The sequence below is a fragment of the Chlamydotis macqueenii genome, chromosome 15 (genome assembly GCF_036417535.1).
Source record: "Chlamydotis macqueenii isolate bChlMac1 chromosome 15, bChlMac1.mat, whole genome shotgun sequence".
Taxonomy (NCBI): domain Eukaryota; kingdom Metazoa; phylum Chordata; class Aves; order Otidiformes; family Otididae; genus Chlamydotis; species Chlamydotis macqueenii.
The window spans coordinates 4,197,610-4,221,854 of NC_141570.1; the positions used below are offsets into that span (position 1 = coordinate 4,197,610).

Consider the following 24,245-nt stretch of genomic DNA (forward strand, 5'->3'; position numbering starts at 1 on the left):
AGTTGGGGTGGTCATCTGGTTTTCAGCCTTAATTTTACATGTGTGCTTGCTAGGCTGGAGACTTAGAAATAGAAATTATTTGCTTTGATTTCAAGTGAAAGCTGAGACACCTTTCACATGACTCCTGGGGCTGGGAATTTGTAGAGAAAGTTACCAGAGATCAGTGTCACCTTCCATCAGATTGGCCTTAAAACGATGTTGCACTGAGGGACGTGTTTTATTCCCATCCACCGTGTTTTGGTCTCGTTTGGTGGTAGTTCTGTGCTTCTTTCCAGGAGCAGGTAGAGATGTTGTGCTGAGTTTGCTCTGTTCTTGTCACAGGAGAGGTTGAAGGCGAACGAGCAGCGTGCGGATATGGAAGAGAAGGTGACGAAACGGAGCCTGGACAGTGCCAAATCAGGCCTTTCCTCCTCTACCCCGGGACTGGTGCACCGAAAACCACCCGTGCTGTCTCCCAGCGCCTCCACGTCCTACAGCAAGGCTGTGAGTCCACCTCCCCTCTCTCCCAGGGCCTCACCCGTGTCTGTGCTCAAAGCTGAGGTGATCCAAAAGATGGAGGAGCCACCTTCGCAGCCAGCCTACTCCTATCCCGCCACCCCCAGCTCCCATCCTTCCAGCCCGCCCCCCGCCTCTCCGCCCCCTGCCCCTGCCATCCCTCCAAAGGAAGAGGCACCCGAGACCGTGGAGAAGAAAGACCTGGAGCTGGAAAAAGAGGCTGCCGGTCCATATCAGGCCTTGTTCCCAGGTAAGAGAACCCTGCTTTGGCAGAGTCCCGTTGTGTTTGTGCCTGCCTCCCTTTTTCTCCTCAGCTCTTTCCTGCTTCCATCCCTTCCCCTAGAGAAAACCACCCAGCTCCTCTAAAAGGCAGGGGAGAGGCAAGGACCAGGGGTGGTGTGGTGGATTTCCATCGATGTCTGGGTCACAGGAGCATCGGGGGCCGCGAGCTGTCTTCTTCCCTTGGGTCAAGCCTGGGTTGGTTCCTCCAGTCTCAGTGGGAGAAGGTTGCAGGAGGCGGATCTCTCTCCAGTCACTCGAGAGTGCTGGAAAAGTGCAGAAGGGACCTCTGGGGTGCTGATGCCTGTGGCACCTTAGCTAGCAGAGAGGTGCCCAAAGTAGCCACTGCTTGAGAACAGGAAGAGACAAGAGATGATGGAAGCAAAGGGAATCCATCTCTATGCCTTAGTGAGAGAGAAGGTGCTTTGGAGACCTGGCCGTTGCACAGCCTGTCCCTTCTTATATTTTGCAGAGATCCCCCCGGGATATGCCTTCCAGTCCCTGCCTCCCTCCTTTGGAAGACACTATCCCTACCTCCTCCAGCCCACCGCAGCATCAGATGCAGATGGCCTGGCTCCTGACGTCCCACTGCCTGCTGAAGGCTCTGAGCACATGGAGCTTTCCCCAGAGGTCAAGCCCATCCACCTGTCTCCGTCCAAAATGTTAGAGCCCATCCAACCAGCAGCAGAAGAGGAGTCTTTGGAAGAGAGAGTGAAATCAGAGGTGCAGATGGAGGAAAGCCAAGAAAGCATTTGTGAGCAGGACATGGGGACTCTGAACATCGCCACCTCCGCAGCCGTCCCAGTGCAGAACGTGGACAATTGCAATCTCCTCTTGCATCAGGGTGAAGCCCTGGGCGCTATGGAGCAGGACCAGGAAGACCTCCAGAGCTGCTCACCTCCTTACCAGGTCGTGGCCTGCCCTGCAGAAGCAGAGGCTCAGGCAGAGACTGGGAGTGGAGCAGAAAGCTGCTCCGTGCACATGGACTACAATGGTTCGCTCGTGCATACAGAGAACGAGCCACCTGAGATGGACTTGACGCCCCAGCGGGAGGAGGCCTCTGTAGCCATGGATCTGCAGAGCGCCAGTGTGCCCCAGGGGAGGGAGTTTCCCGACCTGCCCCCCGAGGAAGGGGAGCAGGGACCAGAGATGCCTTCCTATGCGGAAGAGGCAATCTCTTGCCAAATCCCAGCTCTGGACATCAAGCCAGGCGACCCGCTGGCTGGGATGAACGCTTTGGTGGCTGCCACAGAAATGCCTCAGGCTTGTTCCTTGCTGACTGCCACCACCATCACTCCGTCCCAGGTGAAGGTGGAGGTGTTACCTGAGCAGGCCTTGGAGCACTCTTTCCTGCAAGGGATCACTTTGCTGAGTGAAATTGCAGAGATGGAGCTGGAGAAACGGAAGCAAGAAATGCAAAGTAAGTGGTCAGTGCGGGTCTCCCTGCGTGTGTTCCCTGCGTGGAGGAGAGGCGCAGGTGGGGTCGCTTGCCACCTCAGCTAGGCAGCAAGAAGAGCTTTGCCCTGAGTTGCAGGAGCGGCTGGTACTTTGGATGGGCTTGGAGCAGGGGTTTCGTTGCAGTAGGCTGAGTTACGTGTGGCTTTTGTACTGCTCTCCCCTTCCAAAGGCCCTCGCCATGTCTAGACAGTTTGTGGTATGCGTAGCGGAAACAGAGCCCCACTTCCCAAGAGCTGCCAGGGTAACACCCTTCTGGCAGGCACGGAGGCTACAGTCTGTCGGGGTTTGGCACAAGAGGCCCCAGTAGCTCCAGATGATGCTTTCCAAGAGCTTGGCAGGTCCTGAAAAGATCTCACCTTCCAGTAACTTCCTGAGGTGAGACGTGATGGGAACTGCCACTTGCACCATGGCTGGGTACAACAGGAGATCTCAAGTGGGGGCCAAGGGTGGCTGGGAGGCTCCTTGAGCTGCCGTGGTCCAGGAAGGGACAAGAGCCTCTCCTTGTGCCTGCTGGAGAAGCAGCCTTGGAAGGTGAACCTCTATAGCTTTTTTTTTTTCCCATCTTTCATAGCAGGTCCAGAGAGTTTCCCTGTCCGGCCAACGCTGGAGAGTTTGCTGGCTGCCAGCACCCACATGCTCATGGAAGTACTTTCCACCCCCTTTATGGAAAGTCTGAAAACCATCCGGCTGCCTCGAGAGCTGAATCCCAACAAAAAGTACAGCTGGATGCAGAAGAAAGATGAACCAGTAAGTAGCTCTTAGCGTGGCTGAGCCTGAAAAGCCACAGTTGCCCTTCCAGCCGCAGTTTGCCGCCCAGCTCGCGTTGCCCTTCTGTGTTCAGCAAAGCGAGCCAATGCTTCCCGTGCATCACGTTCATAGCGGTGCGGGAGTCAGCGTGGCGCGATTTAGCTTGCTCCCCTGTTTGCGAATCAACACCATTGATCTCAGCAGGACCCTCGGCAGCCCTGGAAGTGATGTTTGTAATACAAAGCCAGCAGGAACCTGCATGTTACTGCTTTGGCAGGGGGGATAAATGAAAATAGTGGTAGGAGGGTTTTTCCTTGCTTCTAATTTGCTGACTTCCCCATGGGAGAGACTGACAAATCGTTTCGTACCCTGCAAGTAAGCGTTCCAAGACAGGGAATATTTTGACCTGTCTTTTTAAATAAGGGAAAAGAGAGTACAGGGGTGTATTTTATCCTGCAGGTTCTTTCTCAGGGTTGCTCTCCCTCAAAGCTGCTACCATCCCACGCGTAAGCCGTAGAACATCTTTGCTTGGCTGATTTTATTTGAGTACCGCTCTAGGGCTGTGCTGCTTGTGGGTGAGGGATGCTCTGCCCCACTGGAACCATGGAGGGCTTCCCTGCCACGCTGCAGATCCTGGCCATTGCAAGGGCACCCCAGTGTGCAGCACCCCAATCTCACTGGGGGCATGGACACGTCCTGATCTTCTTGACCCCTCTTGCCTCCCCACCCTAGATGTACTCCATCAAATCGGCCATCGAGAACATGGATGCGATGGAGCTGGACTACAGGATGAGGCTGGCGGAGCTGCAGCGGCGGTACAAGGAGAAACAGCGGGAGCTGGTGAAGCTGCAGCGCCGCAGAGACTCCGAGTAAGTCACAAGGCTCACTCAGTCTTCTTTTTTTCCAGCTGGGCACTTTCCCTGCCTCTCGGTCCGGGAGAGAAAACAGCCCTCCATCCCTCCCTGTCTCTTCTCCTCCTCTCCTGGTATGGCCCGCCAGAGCTTTGCACAGCACACTCCTAGGCTATGTGACTCGACGAGCTGGTCACTGGTGAATGCAGCTGGGAGACCGTGTTAGTGTCAACCTTGGCTTCAGCAGCTCAGTTTAGCAGTTTGGTGACAGGCGAAGGTTCTGGGTTCGCTCCCATTCTTGCTTGCTTTCTTTTGAATTTTTTTTTTGCTTTTTCTTCTTCTTTTTTATTTCTTTCTTTTTTTTTTTCCCTGTTTGTTTTGCTTTTTGGTTGCAAAATTTGATTTTGCTTGGTTTTTTTCTTTGCTTTTTTTTTTTTTTTGTTGCCTTGGTTAACAGTGAAGCGTGTGGTTTTTTTAAAGGGAAAAGCATGACGAGAAAAGTAGAAGCTTGGCGAGAAGAGGCCCTGGAAGGCCCAGGAAGAGGAAACTTGGATCAAGCGCTCTGTCACCCATTAAGGAGAGAGGGAAGAGTGACAGCAAGAGTGGAAAGTAAGGCTGGAATTCGGGGAAGACGGGAAAATGGCAGGGTCGCTGCACCAGGGTCTTACTCGGGGAGAGCATCTCGGACGCAGCGGGGGCTCACCGTGGTGTTGTGTCGGCAGGCCGGTCTCTGGCAGCGGTGGTGTTGTGGAAGCGTGTGCGTTTAATGTGAGCGTGTCCTTGCGGTGGGAATATGGTGCCAGCCTCCTCGGTACAAGCAGCACAGGCTGAGTTGAGCGGCGGTGAGGTGATACGGAGCAGCTGGCTGGGCAGGGACCTGGTGATGAGCTCTTGGTGTCGGGGAGTGTGTCTTCGTGCTTTCAGGAGAGTGGACGGTGCAGGCAGGTGCTGTAGAGCTAATTGCAGAGATGCTGATGTCAAAAACTGGAAGGACAGGGCTATTCCAGGGTGTCTACTTTCTAGGGCCTTTCTGCTGTCTCCATCTCTTGTTCCCTTAATCAGTGGGAGTTGGTTTCACCTGACCTCTCTCTTTTAAGTATCTGGATCATTCTGCATTCTGCTCTTCTACAAGTCCAGCTGCTCTTGTTTGGACATCTGGATCTCACCACCATTGGCCATCTATCCATCCATAGATGGCCAGGTGCCTCCAATGCGAAGGCACCTCCAAGCTGCCTCCCTGTGTGCTGTGTATTTTTGCAAGTGTCCTTTCAACGCTACAAACCAGATTCAGGTGCCCAGCTCCCACTGACCACGTGCTTCTGAAAACCTGTCCTCTCAGAGGCTCTTGTGTTTCTTGTTTGGATGGTTAGACAGGCTGGAGGCATCCAGAGGTGGCTGCATGTGTACGTGCATGAGCGTGTTGCGTGTGCATGTCCCTGCATCGCAGGAACGCTTGAGCGGCGTGGCGTGGTAGATGGAGATGTCCCCTCAGCCAACGTCCAGGGCCTGAGGTGTTGGTTTAACTGTCTGCGGAGGTCAGCAGAGAGGACGGAGGGGAGGGGAAATGTCTGGAAGGTGAGGAGGCTGGAAGGTCACTGGTTTTGTGGTGACTTGGGCCGGCAGGCTTAGTGTGAAGGAGGCAGTGTATGAGAGCTTTTAATGGAGGCTTGGTAGAGATTTTGAGGTGCTGACTGATCATCCATCACATAGTTACTGGAGACAGCTGGGGAGCAGTGAAAGATGTGCTTGTAGTCTCACCTACTTTAGGTTTGTTGGTTTTTTGGTTTTTTTTTCAATTATTTATTTACCCTCTCCTCTCCCCCCAAATCCCAAAGCAAGGCTGAAGACGCATATCACAAAGGCCTCTCACCGAGGGGCCAGGCTTGCAAAGCAGATCACCTGTCCTTTGAGCGAGCCAGTCCCTGCAGTGCCCTTGTCCCTCCACGTCACCCTGCGTGGCAATTCCTTACTGTCCTTGCTCATACCCAAGCAACCAGAGCAAGTGTCTGGGCAGTGAGGCACCTCCCTGGGCCTCGAGAATCTCTCGCTGCAACTACAAAGTCCATGAAAGTAAAGGTTGGAAAAGACCTACAGGGCCAGCTCACCTGCCAGCCCTTCCCTTTGCTGCTCTGTACCAGATCAGACACGTGTCAGTGGCTGTTACTCAAGACACCAATTAATTCCTTTCAGAGAGCTCCTAGCAGGTCTCTGATTTCAGGCACCCTCGTCTGCACTGGTGGCCAAGAGCGTGCAAGACGGGCTCCTTGGCTCTCCTGTTTGGTGGAAAACCTTGTCCAAACTACTGTCACTTCACAGTGGACTTGGCTCCCACTGAGGATCCCCGCTGTCCTAGGAGGCATTTAACCTTGCTTTTGAGCTTGGTGGGGATCACAGGGAGGAAAGCCCCACACCTTGACCCATCCTGTGCTTGACTTGCAGACTGAGCAAGTCCTTGTTGCTCTCTGAAGACTCTGAGACTGGCGAGGGCATGAAGAAGAGGCACAAAGGGGCCCTCCCGGAGGAGGATGAGGATATGGAGAGCAGCAGTGGCAAGATGAAAGGGAGGAACCAGAGTTGGGAAGAGCACGATGCAACTCCCAGCTTCTCAAACGAGGTTAGTGCCCTCACGGGGAACGTGGAGCCACGGGCCAAAAGCAGATCTCTTCCCTGCTTTGCTCGTGTTGGCTTGCGCTGGATAACTTCTCCTTCCTGAAGCGAGGAGGAAAGGGAGTTCAACTTTGCTGTTTTAAATGCAGGGTTTTCTTTTGCTCCGTGGAGGCAATGAGATATTTACTGGAGCTTTAAGCTGCTGCTGAAATCCAGAATGCACACAGGCAAAGTACTAAGTTACAGCTGCTGTTATCTCGCTGTAGCATATGTAAAGTATATTTACTTTTTTTGAGAAGCAAAAAAATACTGAGAAGAGTATAACAACCCTGGCCGTAATGCAGTGGTGCTGATGCTGTTGCTGAGAGGTATTTGGGTCTTTTTGGCATCCCAGCCTCTGGAGCTGGTTGATTACGTGGAAATCCCTATTTATTTGGCTGGGGTTTTGAGTAAAGAAGATTTTTAATCCTCGTGATTTGGAGAACTGCTTGTAAAACCAATCCAGATATCCTAAGAACCAGAAGGTGTTGAGAAAAAAGAACTCCAAAGCGTGTTGTTCTGTGAACATACTTCTTTTGGAAGAAAATTCACTTTTTCTAGGTTAATCTTTCAATTTTGTAGTGCTCGATAAGGGTACCGTTGTGCTGTTTGCTAACATCTTCCTCTTCCTCCTCCCTAGCACCGTGGTGGGTTACGGCAACTGGGGTTAAGACCATCATTTTGAGGCCTTATTAACTAACGTGCATGAGAGACTGTTACGAGGGCTAGTAAAATCCCTCAGGTCTGCCGTGATACCTGCTCTGTATTCACCTGGGTCTCTTCCTTTCACCTCAGCAGTTAAAGCTCAAGAAGAAGAAGGTGCCATCAGATCAGGAGCAGCTAGCCAGCAAGCTTGACAAGGCCCTGTCGCTCACCAAACAAGACAAGCTCAAGTCCCCCTTCAAGTTTGCCGACAGCTCTGGGGGAAAGCCAAAAACTAGCGGAGGTGGCAGCAGGTACCTGCCACCCCATGAGGCTCTGCCGAGCAAGGAGGAGAAGAAGAGCCTGGCCAAGAACCTGGGCCTGTCACTGAAAGCCACCAAGGAAGGTAAAAACAAAGTGGCTGCCAAAATGAAGAAGATGGAGGTGGGGTTAAAAGTCAAAAATCAGCTCAAGGTTTCCCATTCACCAGCAATATCTGAAGTTAGCAGCTACTCCTATAGTAAGTAACCCCTTGTTTATCTCCTCTTACGGCGTAATCTGTCGTGGGGGCTTGTGGTGGGGGTTTCTGGCCTCATGGGAGGAGTCTTGGAGAGGGGTCTGGTGTTGCTCATGAGTGAAAGGTGACTTCCTCTCTGCCTAATCAATGCTGCTGTGTCTTTGGGGTCAGCATGAGTTGTCCTCCCAACTTGCTGTCCAAGAGGTAGCCAGTATCAGTGCATCTCTTCTGGCCTGTGTTGTACTGATCGTCAATGGGGAAAAATGCTTTGAAAAATAATTTGAACCCACGTCCTTGCTTTTGGTGGGAGTAGACACTCTCCATCTATCTGCCTGTCAGATGAGGACGCATAGCCTCTGCTCCAGTAGGTGGTTAACAGTTGACTTTGGAGGCCCTTGGTGAGTTGGGTAGGAATGGTCTTAGGATTGTGCCATGGAGTCAGTTGGAGAAGGCAGAGGCTGCCAGGGGACACCGATGTTCGTAAGCGTTCTCCTGCCCTTCAGCGTTGCGGCTTGGTTCCTGGCTGACTGTGCTCCGCCTTCCCATCTGTCTCGTCACTGTTCATCTCCACCCCAGCATCCTGGGTACTGATTGCCATTTCTCAACCCAACGTGCACCCCAGGCAAAGGTTCCTGCAACCCAGCACAGCTGGGGACCCCTGTTACAGCAGGAAACATCTGAATTGCAGCTAGCGTTAGGAAGGCAGTAGGACCAGAGGAAGAAGAGTCTTAATGGTTCAGGCAGAGAGTGTGTGAGGAAGTTGGAGTTTATGGTCTGAGGACTGGCTGTGTAATTGTCTTAGCTCACTTGCATGCACATCTTTCCCTTTGCTTGCAGCTATTTAAGTCCCGCGTTGAAACCCTCACGGAGTGTTTGTGTGCATAACAAATGTATCTCTCGGTGAACACCAGTTTGGAAATTTCACTAATGGGGAAGATGATGAGCTAGTGATTCTCCAGCTGAACAAACGTTTGGCAGAAAATTAGCCATTTGCACGGCAAAATAGGAGCCATTGTGTCCACTGGACTCGAACACAGCCTTTGGCTGGTCGTGCTGTACACACCACCCAGCAGTTCTGCCCTCAAATGTGCTTCGCGCCCATGGACAGACACATGGCTCCTAAACTGGGAGCTCTGGAGCTGATAGAGGAGACATGGGCTGTTGCTGGAGCAAAGTGCCTTGGCTTGTGGCAGAGGGAGCTTTTGCAGTGCCTTGTCACTTGGTACTGTGGTTTCATGAACAAAACCTCCCTCCCAGACCTAAAGGAGCTGGTGTTTCACCCCTCTCCTCTCCAACGAATCTCCTGGTGTAGGAATGTGCCTCTTCGCCACACGAATCTCTGCGCAGGAGAACTGTTGTCACTGAGGAACCGACTCTGAAGTGGCTCAGCTTTGGTGCATAGTTTTTTAGCTGTGTGCAGGTTGAAGGAAAAGGCTTTAGCCTGTCATTTGTTCACTCAAGCGTGATGGATTTGGGGAGGCACGTCGAGCATATGGCAGCACCTCCCATGACTGGTGGCTGCTCTTGTGGAGGAGGAGAAGTGGGACTGGCGCCAGGTCCTTCTGCCTCCTAACCTCATGATTTTCTAGCTGGAGTCCTGAAAACTTTGGGCAGAGATCCAAAGGGCAAGCTGAGCATCCTATTCCCGTAGATTTTAACAGAAGTCAGATGCCCAAAATAATTTGTGAATCTGGGCTTTGAGCCTCCTCAGCTTGCTGTCTGTCCCTCGTTCCTTCATCTCCACAGCAAACGCACTGGAGGTGAGGAGTGATGCCCGACTGGAGAGCATCTGCTGCTGCTCCCAGGCTGGAACGGTCCCTGCCGCAGCGTCTGTAACGTTGTGGAGCTGACGGTGCGTTCATGAGCCAGGAGATGACAATTCATATCTGCTTTTATTGCATCCAGGAGTACTGTATACTTCTCTTTCCACTCATCAGATGCTACAGGAGACCACTGGAGAACTTCTTACTGCCTGTGGGGCTTGGCAGCTTTGTAAAGCCACAGCTCGCAGACCGAGGAGCGGCTTGGTCCGTGCTCCGTTTTGGTGTACTTTATATTGCACAGCACAGAGCATCTGGGGTGACATGTTTGGAGTTAAGACATTCAGAGTCAGATGTGTTGCCTGCTTGGCAGCTGGGCTTGCTCCTGCCACCTGTGTCAGAAACCCTCTGGGAGAGTTGCTTTGTGTAGAAAACGAGATTTAGGTCAGTGTTGAGCATTACTGTGGTTAAGACTAATTCAGGTCGATGGCTCGGTTGTTGGCATCGCTGCGGCTTTGGTGGACATCTTCATAGCGAAAATGTCTACCACAGTTTTCTGCTCCTGAGCTAAAAACCCTCCTCACATCATCTCTTAAGGGAGAAGTCCTTTGGCCTAGGTGGAGAGTGTCTGTTTCTGACTTAAAGAAGGAAATAACTTATTTCTGCGTTTATTTGGCTCCCGCTTGTTGAGCTCAAGACTTGTGGTGATAGAAGGGTCTGGTGATGGGGAGCATGGCTCCTCCTGCAGCAACTTCACCCTCCTGTTTCACAGCCTCTTCACAAAGAAATGCTCTGAAGTGCACCCCCAAAAAAACCCACCCCAAAAAACCCAAACCTCCGTTCTCTGATGTAACGCTCTTCCCACCTGCTTTGACCGCAGATACGGACTCGGAGGAGGAGGATGAGGAATCCCTGAGGGACGAGTGGCCGGCGCAGCCCCCGTCCGCCCCCAAGCCACGGCTGCCCAGTCTCTACAGCACGGCGGCCAGGAAGGGCGGCCGGGCAACCGGTGGCCCCAAGGCGGCCCCCCGCAGCACGACGGCCGGGCGGCCGCTGAAGCCGAAGGCAGCGGCGGGCCGGAAGCAGCCCTTCTGCCTGCTGCTGCGGGAGGCCGAGGCGGGATCTTCCTTCAGCGACTCCTCGGAGGACTCGTTCGATCAAGGTTACTAGCTTATAGCAAAAGCAACCCCACACGCACCCCTCCGCCATGTCTGTGTGGGAGCGGGCGGGGCAGGGGGGCGAGGGCAAGCGAGGGGCCTGGCGGGCCGGGGTCAGCCATTTTGATGGTCGGAGCCAGGGCGGCCATCTTTGTTCTTGGCAGCGTAGCCTGCTTTATAAGCCTGACATTTATTTTTTATCCTTTTTGTACCTGTATCATTGTGATATTATTACCGACTGGCTCTTTCAGAGCTTTTATATCAACTGGGTTTTAGTGTCCACCTTCCCCTGCTTTCCTGTTCCCTTCCTCCCTTCAGTTTTTCCCTCACTTTCTTCCTTGCTGCCACCACCATCATTATATTATTATTATTATTACTATTATTATTATTTTATTTCTTATTATTTTTATTTTGGCATGGGCCTTGTAGAGGTTTGGAAGGAGCTTTTTTTTTTCTTTTTAAATTACTTTCCTTTTTTTTCCTTTTTTTTTCTTTTTCTTTTTCCTTTGTTTTAATACTGGGATACTGTTGTGTGGCCGTGTGACTTGATGTTTGTACTGCGATTTGGTATACCAAGCTTTATTAAACATATCGAGTTCATTTTTAACTAAACCTGTGTACCTTGTCTCTCTTGCTGTGTCTCTTATCAGGCGATTAGGTTGCCGCTTCACTTCATCCTGCTCTGCATCCCCCTCCTGCTCCCACTCCCCATGAGTAGAACTGGAATTAACCTAGTCTGGGGTACTCTCTATTATTCAAATATCCCTGCTACCTTTATCCAGATAAAGCCTAGATTTTTCCCTCCCACCCCTTTAATTTCATTTTTAGTTTGTTCACCCAGTTTTGTTTTTTTCTTTTTCAGTTTGTTTCCTCTGTTGATAGGCTCTCTCGAGGCAGGCAGATAAAAGGTGGAGGCGCTTGGGCCTTGTTGCTGCAGGAGGGTGCTGGGTGTAAGGTCCCCATAATTTAACAGCCAGAAATTTTTCTTTTTCATTTTTAGAAGTGCATACAGCAAGTTTTTGTGTTTCTTTTTGGGTGTAATTTTTTTTCAGATGCCCAGATGTAACCGGCCGTGTTCAAGGATGTGGCAATCACTGCATTAAATTTGACTCTGCAGTTCCCTTCTCTCACCCTCACCCCAATTTTTTTCTTGCAGCTCTTTTTTTTTGTCAACCTGTCATTAGTACTTCAGTGGGAAAAGAGATTGCTTGAGACTTTTCCTCCAGAGACACAAGGGGTTTCTGTTTTAGAGCGCACTCATTAAATAGTAATCATGGGGAGAGGTCATTTTAATGAGCCCTCGGATCCCAGAAGAAAGTAGCGTGTCTGGGCTGAATGTTAAGCAAGAGCATCCCCAGTTGTTATTATCTGCGTTACATGGCAGATCTGGATGTAGCACAGCAAAAAGCCTTTTTAGTATTTCACACTGCTCGGAAGGCTGTTAATTGAAAATGGGGCTGGATAGTTTTGCTTTTGTTTTGTTTTTCTTGGGTTTTGATGTTAATCTCCTCCATGCACCTGTTTGTTTTTTTCTTCCCTCCAAACCTAGCCTCCAAAGAAAGATAATTTGAGCTAAAAAAAAAATAAATTATCAAACACAGCAGAAAGATACAGAACACTGATTTGGTTTGATGTGGCTCTGGGCTGGACCCACCAAAACATTTCAAAGAAAACCCAAAAGAGATAAATATATGTTTAAAGACAAAAATTCTTCAGAGAACCCAAAAAGTTCAGAGGATAGTGGATTTTATGTAAGGGTGAGATTGCCACATTTCCATGAAGAGTCTGCATTAACTTCCACTCTTCCCTTCCATGTTCCTTCCTGCATCATTTCTTTGTTTAGTTTGCTGGAAATTTTGAGGATGCCAATCCCTTTTAGGTGCCAAGTTCTTGAGGGCTTTTTAGGTTTGCTTCTTGGTTTTGCTCCAGGTAAGCAGATAGGTAACTTGTCCCTAATTGGCTTTGTCTATTTTTCAAGTAACCTGTCTGCTTAAAAAAAAAAAAAAATTAAAATCCCAATTTTATGGGATAAAGTCTGGGGAGGGGAAAGGGGTATGGGAGGAGGTTGGAGAATCTGGAAGAAATGGGGAAATGCGTTGTCAATCCCTGTGGGGTGTCATTTAACGGTGGGGAAACCAAAGATGCAAAACCTCCTGGGGTGGGAGGTGGGCATGGAGCGGGAGGTGGGGAGGGATCATTGGTTACAGTTTTTGGTTTTTTTTCTGCAAATGATTTTTTTGTTGTTGTTATTTTTTCTCAGAAGCATTTCTTGAAGGGATATTTGGGTAATAGGGTTTCTAATGGCTTTTCCTGATACTAAACCGATTAATAACCTCAGCTTTTCTAGAAATGCTCGCTTTCTCCTTGCAGCTGCTTGACCAACCCTTTCACCCCTGCCCCTATCCATGATGCTTTGAATGTCTGTGTTGGTCTCTTGCATTTGCTCTCACGCTGCACTAAAGAAGCAAAGTGGTTGGCTGATTGTAGGGCAGACACTTCTCAGCGAGGGTCACTAACCATGAACCCGAACCTTGACCATTGTTATGTAGGTAGGCAAAATAACTTTTCTTTATGTCATCTGTCAGCCTCGGATGTTTCGATGTTACCTCCGTGAATAACAACACGTAGCTCTTTGCATTCTCTTGGTTATTTTAATTTTGAAGATGATTACTGTCCACTTTTGACTTTCCTCTGTCCATTAAGAGTCTTGTGTAGAAGGTTTGCTTGTGTGTATGTGTTTGAGGACTCCAGAAATGCTTTACTCTTTGCAGACCTTTTGGAAAACCCCTTAACCTGGCAAAGGGAAGGAGTTGCAGGTGGGTCCAAGATGACAAGCTACGGTGCTGTTCTTAAAGGTTTCTGACCCACGATGCAGACTGTCCTGGTATCAGGGTAATTGGCTGGCCGTGGCCTTGCCAGTGACTGTGTCAGAGGCAGGAGTAGCTGCAGGAAGACCTGTTTTCATCTGGTTTTATATAGAAGAGCTAGGGACATGCTGCTTTCTTGCAGACCAAACACCGTGTTGCCATTCTGATAACAGACAAAGCTTGTGGTTTTTTATCCAGTGACCTTGGAGAGGAAACTGCCAGTGTGGGCCAAAGCCACATGGGACCTTTGAGCACCATCAGATAGGTAATACCGTGAGCTTTCCAAGGCTGCAGACCAATACGTCCTCCTCCTCAATACTGTTTTCCTTGAAAAATCACTAAGAAATCAGTGCTAAGTAATTAGTGCCTTCTTCCCTGCTCTCTTTTCCCTGACTTGGAGGATGATTTTATCCCAATGGAGAGGAAAAAAAAGTGAGGGATAACTGATTCCCTACACAGTCATTCCCATGTGATAGTTGTAATATTTTTTGTAAGTACTTCTGGAGTCAGCAGCACAGCACATACAGGGGGAAAAAAATCTTGCAGTGATGAGAATTGGCTTGTTTGACCAAAAAAAGGTACGGTTTTAAATTGGGCGTTCAAAAAGAAGTAATTTGGACAGATCACACAAATCAGATGTCAATGACCCAGTAGCTGTCTAAAGTCTGCCTGTACTTAGCCTGCTTTGTGCGCTGTAGGCCTGCTTGCTGTTATGAGAAAACCATGCTACTTTTGTTTTACAATGTGAAATGACTTTTTAAGTGTGTGTTTTTACTCTCCCCTTCCCAAGCCTTTCCTCTCCTCATCCCCTTCAGTCCCTCTTGTTACATCAGTCTTTAAAACCCAGACCGCTTAATCCATTTCTGTTCGTCATTAACAAATCTTCATTTACTGCTCTCCTACAGTAAAATACCACGGCACCTTAGCTGTTAAAAGCAACGAGAAAGTTTAGTGTTTTCAATTTGGTTTAGTTTTGAATTAAATGCAGGTAGATTTTCTAATTTTAGAAAAAAAAATCTTCTTTGGCTCCAGTTTATCTGTCATCAGTAGCATTTAAATATAAATTTATAGTTTGTTTTGGCTGTAGGGTTGTGTGTACATGTGTGGTTGCGTGTGTGGGTATACACACACATATACATGCTCTTAAAAATGTCAATTAGATATTTTTAACTTGGAATATTTTTTCCCTTACCCTTGATCAGTGTTAACAGAATTGCCGTTAAAGGAAAAAATGATTTTTTAAAATGTCTTTTTCCCCGTTGTTAACTAAAAATCACCTTTTCAGGAGAAAGAATTGAGGCTTCAATTGTCTTACGGCATCTGTGCGTACTTCATTTAAGCCCACACTTAATTCGGGTACAGTAGGAGTGAAACTCCTGCTTCACATTAAATACAGGCATCGTGAGTCTCTCCAAGAAGCCGTGCAGATGGCCGTAGAGCACCAGCAGCTTCTTTGCCACCATGCCCATAAGTTTGGGGACTTAGTTTAGAAGCATGTGGGTTTGGAGCAGAGCCCCAAATGTGCTCGTTTTGTTTCATTTGTTAGTTTTTATCCCTTGGAAAATCAGGAGCAGGGATTGTTCTGTGCGTGTAGAGCGGAGTTAGCAAGATCTGCCCTCACCATGAGAGGTGGAGGAGGATGGGTCTGTGCTGTGAATGTGTTAAAATGTGTTTATTTTCAGGCTGAAAATTGAATCTCGTGCAGATAAAAATACAAGTGCTTTGGTAAAAACGCTGACAAGGGTCAGTTCAGTCATCTTTCCGTAGCGTCACACCATGTATAGTTGAAAGAGGTTAGAATAACTGCCGGGTACGTTCCTGTAGCGTACATTTTCTGTAGCATGAGTAATAGCCGCTTTCATCCCGGCTTTTAAATCTGTTTTACCTTGCTGCATTTGAAATACCATAGCTGCCGGGCACCCTTGTGCCCTCGCACGTGTCGAGTCTTCTAAGCGCTGAAGGCGCGGTGCTGCCCGTTCTCGGCGCAGCCCCCGGGCAGTCGGTGCGGCTGAGCCAAGCGTGCCACGAGGAATTCGCGTGGGACAGGTCGTGGAGGGATTTTCCTGCAAACTTTCCCCTTTTCTTGGCCCATTTTCCTCCCCAGCTGCTCAGTGAGCCGCTCTGCTCAGCCAGCTCTCTAGGTCTGCTGTGAGGGGCTGTACAAGTTGATTTTTTTTTTTTTTCAATTTTTTTTTTCTGGTTTTGCTGAGAACTGCTGAATTTCGGAGCCAAATGGGACGCGTGGAGCAGGTTTCAGTACCCCATGGTGCGTCATTGAACTCGGGCACGGCTTTGCTGCTTTTCAGGCAGGTGGTTTCCGCCTCTCAGAATAGCCAAGTTCATCTGGATTTGTTTTCTTTTTGGCAAAATGTAGAAAAACAGCATTTGTGCCCCCTTTTCCGGTAGGGAAAGGAATCTGATCCTAATTTGCTGCAAATTTTTTTTTTTTTGCATGTGGTTTTTATGCAAGGAGTGAGCAGGGCTGTGGGTTTATTGGTATTTACTGCGGGAGTGTAGGTTCAGTAGCATTTTTATATCACAGGGAGCTGGCCTGAGCAAGTGAAATGGGGAAGGGATTTTTATGTAGTTAAAAATGAGTATTCTGTGACTATTTGATGTGTGCTACGGAGAAAAGCTCTTCTTGTTAAAAATAATAAAAAACTGTACCTGGCCGTTACTTCAACTGATAAAACGCAAGGATGAGAACACTGTTTTCTAATATTCCTGTATTTCTAATTCATGGAAAAATAATCCAAAATGGGAAAATAACACTTGTATTATTGATTTTGGATTTTTTTTTTTTAACAACCAAGTGTTGAGGAATATCAAGGACGTTTTTATCTATCCCAGAGGGCATACATGAAAAGAAAAGGATTTTCGTGTTCATTCCACCTCATTTTGAAGGGATCTGGTTTCTCATTTGGCTGGCTTTCACTTTCAGAGGCAGGGATCGCGGCTGGCGCAGAGCTGGCGAGCGGGCGCAGGCAGGGAGAGCAGGGCTCCTGCTAGTGGTGGAGATTTTCCAGCAACCTTGATGATCCTAGTTAAGCCCTCAATTTCAAGAGAAATGAAATAACTTTTCCAGACTCACTTTTTTTTTCAGTTAGGTGTTTCTATGTGCTCATATATGTGTGTGTATATGGATGTGTGTGGTGTATGTGTCGTGACGCTCGCTCACCAGCACTAACTGGGTGAGGCGCCGTTAAAATTAATTGCCTTTGAGCTGATGACAGACTCTTGGGAAGTGCTGGAAGAGGGGAGAGGTGCCATTCTCAGAGCATCTATCCCCAAAATTCCTGCTGTCTATACACACCGTAAAGCAAAACCCCAGCCTACCGCTCTCTGCGGGTGCCAGCCGAGGCAGGCGGCAAGGCTGATTTCTTTGCCAGAATTAGATTTTGGGCTGTGGGCAGCTATTTCTGCCTGTGCTGAGCTGGGCTTCCCTAGACTGAGCTGTAGAGGGAGAAATGAAAGGCAGGGAGAGTTTTGAGGCAGAGCATTTAACCACTCCTTGTCTCCAACACTACCTACGCTTTCCCGCTGTACACATTCCAAATCCATTGCTTTCAAATTATTATTTCCCTCCCTTCCTTTGCATTTTTGCCTCCCTCTTCTCCTCTCTCTGTCCTCTTTGCCTCCCGCCATGGCACAGGCTGATCTCTGGTATTCCCCTTCCATGCTGATCTCTGATTCTGATTACGCTAATGGATTTTCATTATGGAGGAAGAGGTGGTGGGCGGGAGGGGAATCCCACAGCTCCGAGGTTGGGATTTTCAAAGGAATTAAGCTTTTAATTCCTCCTGAAAGCTGCAGGGAAGGAGTGTGTGGCATCCTTTTCAAATCTCTGCCGACACCCTGCTCTTCCCTCCCTCGCCTTGAAGGGGTTCTCTTTGCCGTACGCTTTGTTGCGGTGTCCTTCAAGGGTGAGGTAGGCAGGGTGACACGGGCTGTATGGCTGCAGAGACACGCGTGTGTCCGTGGCCACCGTCTTCTGGCTCAGCTCGTGGGTGGCTCAGTGTTAGGTGAGCACAGAGCTGCAGGAGAGTTATCGCTTCGGGGTGGAAGTGTGGCTGATGCACAGCTCCGTGGGATTTGTAACGGGCTCCCTCTTTTCTGCGTGCTAGATTCTAGCTCAGAGGAAGAGGAGGAGGAGGACGAAGAGGAAGAGGAGGAAGCAGAGGACTATGGGACGGATGGCACTGACAGACTTTCATCACCTGCCCTTGATGAGAGCGGCCTGGGCCTTCTAGCAAGGTTTGCTGCCAGCGCAATGCCCAGCCCCATCGTTCCCCCTCCGCTTTCCATCATCCAACTGGAGGCCAAGCAGAAGGCGAAGAAGAAGGAGGAGCGGCAGAGCCTAATGGGTGAGTTGCATGGTTAGGGTTGGTGCCATGGGGGCAAGGTGGAAGGTTCAGGAGGTCCCAGCCGTGCTGCAAGGGAGCGGGTTGTTACCCAGACACTGTCTTGTCCTTTATTTGCTTTTGGTTGCTTGGTCCCAATGCTGAAGGCAGTGGGGAAATCACCTGGCAAGGAAACCAGAACCAGTCATGGGTATGGCAGGTTTAGCAGCTGCAGTCATGGCTTCCGTAGGGGCAGCTGCCTGTAGCTTTCTCAAAGTTTCCTCTTTTCCTGCCTCCTGAATCCTTAACAGTCACGCTGCAAAGGCAAGCAACGGGGTACTACGTCCTCTTGGTCAGAGTGCTGAAGGCAGTGAAGTGCTGTTACGTTTTAGGGAAGGAAGATGTGCTAAATGCAGCTGTTCTTAGATACCCAAGAGAAGCAGAGACACCCAGGCAGAAGAAAAACTTCAGTCAGCGCACCCCATCTGCTTCCTCCTAGAAACCAGCCAGCGAGACGTGAAACAAGCATTCATTCCTCTGCTTGAGTGTTTGCAGTGCCAGACCCTGTGTTGCTGTCCCCATCTCTGTCTTGGTTTCAGGGTGTTGCACATAATTGGAGTTTCGTTTCTTCCCCTCCCCATGCCCTGCTGCACAAGTGCCCTTTGGTGACATCGTTCCCAGTCAGACAGATCTATATGGGCTCCATTTATAAATTCTCTATTAATATTTATTAAGTGATAATGGAATTTATAGCATGCTTCAGAATGGAAAATGATGTCTTCCTTGGAAGCCCAGCTTGTTTTAGCATTATTTCCATGCTAGATTAGGCTTTTGCCAACTTGTTCCAATAGCCTCTGTTAAGAATTTATCGTCTCGTAACCTGCCCTCCTTGAAAGTGGAAGCATCTAGAAATTGCCTCATGCAGCAGTGAGAGAGGAGAAAGGGTATTGTAATTTCCAGTGGGTTTTTCATTTTGAGCCTTGCCAGTTTTGATTTTGACAGGCTTACTCTTTTCCTGCTCGTGCTGGGGCTGTCTCAGGGGAGGAGGTTTGGGTAGGAGGTGAGGGCAGGTTCCTGCAGACTGAATTTACCCAGGCAAGTGAGTTTATTTGAGAGAGGACTGAGAGAGGATGCTCTCCATGCTTCTGCCACATATGTTTTAATTTACCTGTGTGAATGTTGTTCAGTCCTTTATGTCCTTTCTCAAGAGTCTTCTGCAAGCAGTGGTTATCACAGCTGGGGCCATTCGCTGTTGGGCTTGAGAAGTTGTTCTGCCAAGCGAGGCCTGATTTCAGGCCTTGTTCTGAAGGCAGAGTCCCCGAAATGAGAGTGTAGAGAGGGCAGACCCACAGCAGGTTGGAGGAGGATACAAGAGAGACCTTTGACTGATGCTTTTTTTTTTTTTTTTTGGAGAGGGTTCTGCTGGTGTTTCTACACATCTTCAGAGGTGGTGTGCCATCCCATGAGGTCCAGTGATTTTAGAAGATCTTGGCTCAGTCTCCAGTGTAGCCTTACTGCATGACCTTGGCCAAGTTTCTGGCTGTTAGTATCCCTCTGATGGCACAGTGCCTGAGCAGCCACAGTGCTTTGCCTGCCTCCTGCCGGTGTTGTTGGGTCTGTAGGAGCTGCCTCAGTTTCCGTTCTGCCCCAGAGATATTTGATCTTGCTCTCCTTTATCACGTTCTGGAGAGAGAGACACACTGAAGGTGGTGAACATCTTGGCATTACTACAACATTTCAGGCCTCTGGGTACTGCTGTGCCCGTGATGCTGAGCAGAGACCAATGTGAGGGGATTTCCATTTGCCAGGGACAAAAGATCTTTCACCTCTCTTGACTTTAAGGCGATTACCTGAGCCAATAAAAAGATCTGTGGTGTCTTTTGGCCAATAGGAAAAAAATAAGCTTGAGATATGGCTTTATTCAATTCGTTAAAGAGATTGTTCTCCTGAAAGGAAGGTGAGACTGGAGAGGACTCCCACTGGGAGAGGAGGAAGGCTCAGCGTGTGGGGTTTGTGCTTGACTTCAGCTAAGCAACTCTTTTTTGTGGAGGGGTAAATATTAGAGTGTTTTTTCTCTTCAGACCTTCCCTGCAGGGTTTTGGTTGTGGGAGAAGGGAAAAAAATGGAAGCAGGGAACACCCTGAACCGCACTGCTTGAATGGGTGGGCTCTGGTTTGGGGCAGGGGAGACTTATTTTCAGGGAAATCAGTGTTTTATGGGGCAGAAGTGTAGATAGGAGGGGATGTGAGAATTGGAAAGGGGAGCACCAAGGGCTTTGTTGAACCAGCACGACATCTCCCATGGGGCCCAAAAGCTTCCAGCGGGACATGGCCCCTCTTGGCTCAGCCAGGGCTTTGACTGATGGTTAAATCCTTTGCACCTAGGGACTGAGTTTGAATACACCGACTCGGAGAGTGAGATCAAGATCAGGAAGAAGTCTCCCTCAGGGCTGCTGCGGGGAAAGAAGGGGCCACTGGAGGCAAGCAGCATCCCACCAAGCCAGACCCCCAGCAGCCTCGACTCTGGATCTGGGAGTGCTGACAAGGCCAAGCTTGGCTCTGAGAAAGGCCGCAAGCTGAAGAAATTCAAGTCCCCCAAGGACTTGAGCTTTGAGTTTGGGCTGGAGGCCAGCGATGATGACCTGTGGAACCGGCGCCGGAGCGAGCGGATCTTCCTCCACGATGCCACCACGTCCTCGGCCGTGCTGACCCCTGCGGTGCCCGCCAGTTCCACTCCTGTCTCCAAGCCTGGGCGCTGTGGCAAGGGGGCACCCATGAGCCCCAAAAAGGAGGGCAGCAAGGGGAAGGAGAGGAAGGATCTAAGCAAGGTGAGGAATGCTCTGGCAGAATTGGTGTGGGACCCTTGGGAGCTGAGGGTGAGGGGAGGGCAATGAACTCCAGTAGGGCAGAGGAGAATTGAGTTCTGTCTCGTCGATTGCCTCAGCGCTGTTTGGTTGCTCTTTGTTGCCCCTGCCAGCCTTCTGTACGCTTGGAGGAGCCCTCAGGCTTGGATCTGACTCCCAGGGAGAGTCCTGTTGGGTTTGAACAGGACAGGTTCCTTGTGACTCCCTCCGTGCCCCAAATCCATCCTGCTTGGATTGGCCACAGCGGACATCCTGCGTTAAAACTTCTGTGAAATCTCTCTCCCACTCTCGGCACTACCCTACCTGCTTGCTGAGCTGTGGCCCCTGTGCTGGCCTTTCAGGCTGTTCACCTTTTACATGGTGTCTTCTGAGAGCTGTCCCTGGCTGGTAGTGGCAGTGGTCTCTGTGCTCCTGCCTCTTCATCTTGGCTGAAAGCTCAGCTCCCTCGTGCTCCAGTTCAGTTCATGGCAGCGTTACGGAAGAGCATTTTAAACAAGTTAGTTGTGACATGAGGCCAGCTGGGATCTTCTTGCAGCTCTCTGGGGGAAGATTTGATGGGCAGGAATTGCTCTCTAGGGTAATGAAAAGCTCTTCCCAAAATGTGTCAAGTCTGAAAGCAGAACTGGGAGATGGAGGTTGTGGTGTGGTCAGGGAACTAACTGCTGGCTGAATGTCATCCTGCCTGTGCACAGCCTGCTTTGCTCTGCATTTCCCCTCTCCCTGGGCTCAGATCTTTACCAGTTCTCTCTTTACTGATGGGAATGTTATTTTATTTCTTTTTAGCAGCGGAAGAAGGGTAAAGAAACACCCTGCTGCTCCTCCTCCTCGTCCATGTCTCCTCCTGGCATCCCTAGCTCCCCATCTGATGTTCGTGTCAGCCTGGCGAATGCCCTGGGCTCCACCAAGAAGAGCAAAGCCAAAGTGAAAGCCAAGGAGGTGAAAAAAGAGGTGAGAGGCTGGTTTTATTCTGAGTGAACTGGAGGGTTGCTGGCAGAGCCCTGCCCTTTTCCTGGGCTGTTGCAGTGTGAGGGAGACAAAACAGACATGCAGGTTTTGCTGGGTGTGATCCAGGCGAAATGCTGGTTTGAATAGCCTTAAAATCCAAGGAAGATGATTATATCTGCTGCTACCATCTGATGTTCGTTTGACTTAATCTCTCAAAGTAACGAGCAGACAAGAATTTCCCTAAGGTTGCTGTGGGGTAGAGGGAGAGCCTTCATGGATAGCAAGGACCAAGGAGGTGGTGATGGAGTTGCCGTGCTCAGCACTGAGTGAGCCAGATCACCACTGGTTTCTCCTTCATTGCCGTAGCCTGTCTTCTCTCATAACACAAGTTACTGTGTCTTCTCACATGATTTCTGAGTTTAATGCTTATGGTCGGTGTGTGACAGCAAGAAATGGATGGTAAGGCTTTGAGAGGAAATAGGAGCAGTGCCTGCTGCCTGTTCAGTGAAGACAGGGTCTCAGGAACACTGCTGAGAGGTGGTGAATGCAGAGCAGAGCTGCAGCTTGTCTGCTCCACAGCATCTCTCCTGATCTCCAGGAGTGAGATGTGGCTAGGATGTGTGAAAGAGCTTTTGGTCAGCTGTCGATGACGCTTGGGGAATAAACCCAGAAAAACAAAAGATCTTCGTTCAACCAAAAGGCAAACTTTGGGTACACCCACTTAACTCTCTATGTGATTAACGTTGCTGAGCATAGAGACAAGTTTGTCCCAGTACTCTCAGGTTATTTGTTGCTGGACGAAGGTGAGATGGGATCAGTCTGTTGCCTGTTGTCATCCAGCTGACATGCTGCTTGCTGTCCTGCAGAACCGAGGGAAAGGAGGAGCTGTCAGCAAGCTCATGGAGAGCATGGCAGCTGAGGAGGATTTTGAACCCAACCAAGACAGCAGCTTTTCAGAGGATGAGAACATCCCACTGAGCATGCTGGTCGAGCGACCGCCCACGCCAGGTGAGGGCAGCAGGGGACGGGGGCTAATTGTACAGGTAGAGGGGGTGGGTAGGTTTCCCAGGGCTGCTCGGAGGAGGCCTGTGCTGCTTTCAGATGTTCCTCATCCAAATCTGCAAGTCCTTGGGGTGGAGACTCCACTTTTCCAGTCAATTTGGCTTGCCGAAAACAAGCCTTGTCAGAGTGGCCCACTGTGACATCTAGATGAAGGCCAGTCTCTGAGCTGATGTATTTTCATTTACTGGTATATCATTATTACCAAGAGGGCAAAGTTTTCCTCTGCCAGGAGCTAGCCAGAGAGAGCGCCCTTTCCGCAAAGAGCTTACTGGCCTTTTCCTAGGGGAGGATGATGCTGGGAGTGTGAGGTTTCCTTCTTGCCTTGCAGTCACTTTTCCATGTATGATCCTCTCTAATCCCCATCTTGCTGCAACACCTCACAGCTCCCCGCTCCTGCATAATTGACAAGGATGAGCTGAAGGATGGTCTGCGTGTCCTCATCCCCATGGATGACAAGCTGCTCTACGCCGGCCACGTCAAGACGGTGCATTCACCAGACATGTGAGCTGGGGGACTACCGTATCCACCTGGGGTCTGCCGGTGAATGGGGACATAGCTGATGCAGGGATCGATTTGGGGGTTGTGTAGAGCTGACTGGAGAGAGACTGACAAGAGTCTGGCAGGAGGGAAGGAGAGTTCCCTCTGGTTTATCAGTGCTTAGAAAAATTCAACTCTCTCTCATTAAATGCTCTCAACTAAACTGGTGGTAGGGCTCAGAGAGGTGTTAGCTAGTTGGGGTGATGTCCTCCACGTGCTGTGTCTGACTGGGCCTTTGTGTTTCAGATACCGTGTGGTGGTGGAAGGCGAGAGGGGAAACCGTCCCCACATTTACTGCCTGGAGCAGCTCTTGCAGGAAGCGGTATGTGAGGCCAAAGGGTGCCAGTCCTTGGTGCCTGAGCCCTGTTTTAGGGTGGGACCTTCCCCTTCCCCCAGCTGGCACTGCAGGGATGTCAAGGTCCTGCCTCCGTGGCCAGTCTGGACAGAGCTCCCCGTGGTGTGGGTCGCTGCTCCGTGGCTGAGCTCCCCCACTGGCTTGTATGCCATCAGGGATAGTCCTTAGTCCTTCACACTGACAGGAGGAGGTTTCCCAGCAGCAAAACTGTCCCTTCCCTTCTCCAGAGCTGCTTTGCTACACACCAGGTGTGGTGGGATGGTCTGTGCTGGTGCTAGGAACGCCAGTAATCACCTTCCTTTTGCCCTGAGCAGATCATCGATGTGAAACCACCTTCAGTGCGATTCCTGCCCGAGGGCACGAGGATTGCAGCCTACTGGAGCCAGCAGTACCGCTGCCTCTACCCAGGGACAGTTGTCCGAGGTAAGGCCACCCTGGCTGCTCTGTGCTGTGAACCAAGGATGTCTCAGCCCCACGTGTCCTAGGGAATGTCAGTCTTGTCTGGGGAAGCCCTGAGGTCTGCTGTGAGTGTCCTGGAGGTCAGAGCCTGCCCCGTTCCTCTCCTCTGGGTCATGCCCAACTCAATCGTATGCTGGTTTTGTAACGTCCTGTTGGTCCAGGAGACGTGCTCTCCTAGGAAGAAGTCTGAGCAATGTAGGAGCTTAAAATATCAGGGAAATTCAACACATTTCAGAAAGTTGGAATTAACTCCAGCCCAGGCACC

The 24,245-nt window shown here is 50.0% G+C and overlaps 1 protein-coding gene across 5 annotated transcripts in view; it reads left to right on the forward strand.

The window, feature by feature from the left end:
- TNRC18 (trinucleotide repeat containing 18) overlaps positions 1-24,245 on the forward strand; it is a 38,357-nt gene that overhangs the window by 7,399 nt on the left and 6,713 nt on the right. For 2 of the 5 annotated variants that reach the window (XM_086759394.1, XM_086759397.1), the window contains exons 7-21: positions 322-745; positions 1,247-2,194; positions 2,804-2,979; positions 3,712-3,848; positions 4,311-4,439; positions 6,270-6,444; positions 7,272-7,638; positions 10,276-10,557; positions 17,544-17,783; positions 20,144-20,586; positions 21,406-21,570; positions 22,434-22,575; positions 23,013-23,130; positions 23,413-23,488; positions 23,836-23,944. In XM_086759394.1, the coding sequence (XP_086615520.1) occupies positions 322-745; positions 1,247-2,194; positions 2,804-2,979; positions 3,712-3,848; positions 4,311-4,439; positions 6,270-6,444; positions 7,272-7,638; positions 10,276-10,557; positions 17,544-17,783; positions 20,144-20,586; positions 21,406-21,570; positions 22,434-22,575; positions 23,013-23,130; positions 23,413-23,488; positions 23,836-23,944 (3,931 nt within the window). The remainder of the gene's footprint in view (positions 1-321; positions 746-1,246; positions 2,195-2,803; positions 2,980-3,711; positions 3,849-4,310; positions 4,440-6,269; positions 6,445-7,271; positions 7,639-10,275; positions 10,558-17,543; positions 17,784-20,143; positions 20,587-21,405; positions 21,571-22,433; positions 22,576-23,012; positions 23,131-23,412; positions 23,489-23,835; positions 23,945-24,245) is intronic. The other 3 variants (XM_086759396.1, XM_086759398.1, XM_086759399.1) reach the window with 3 other exon arrangements.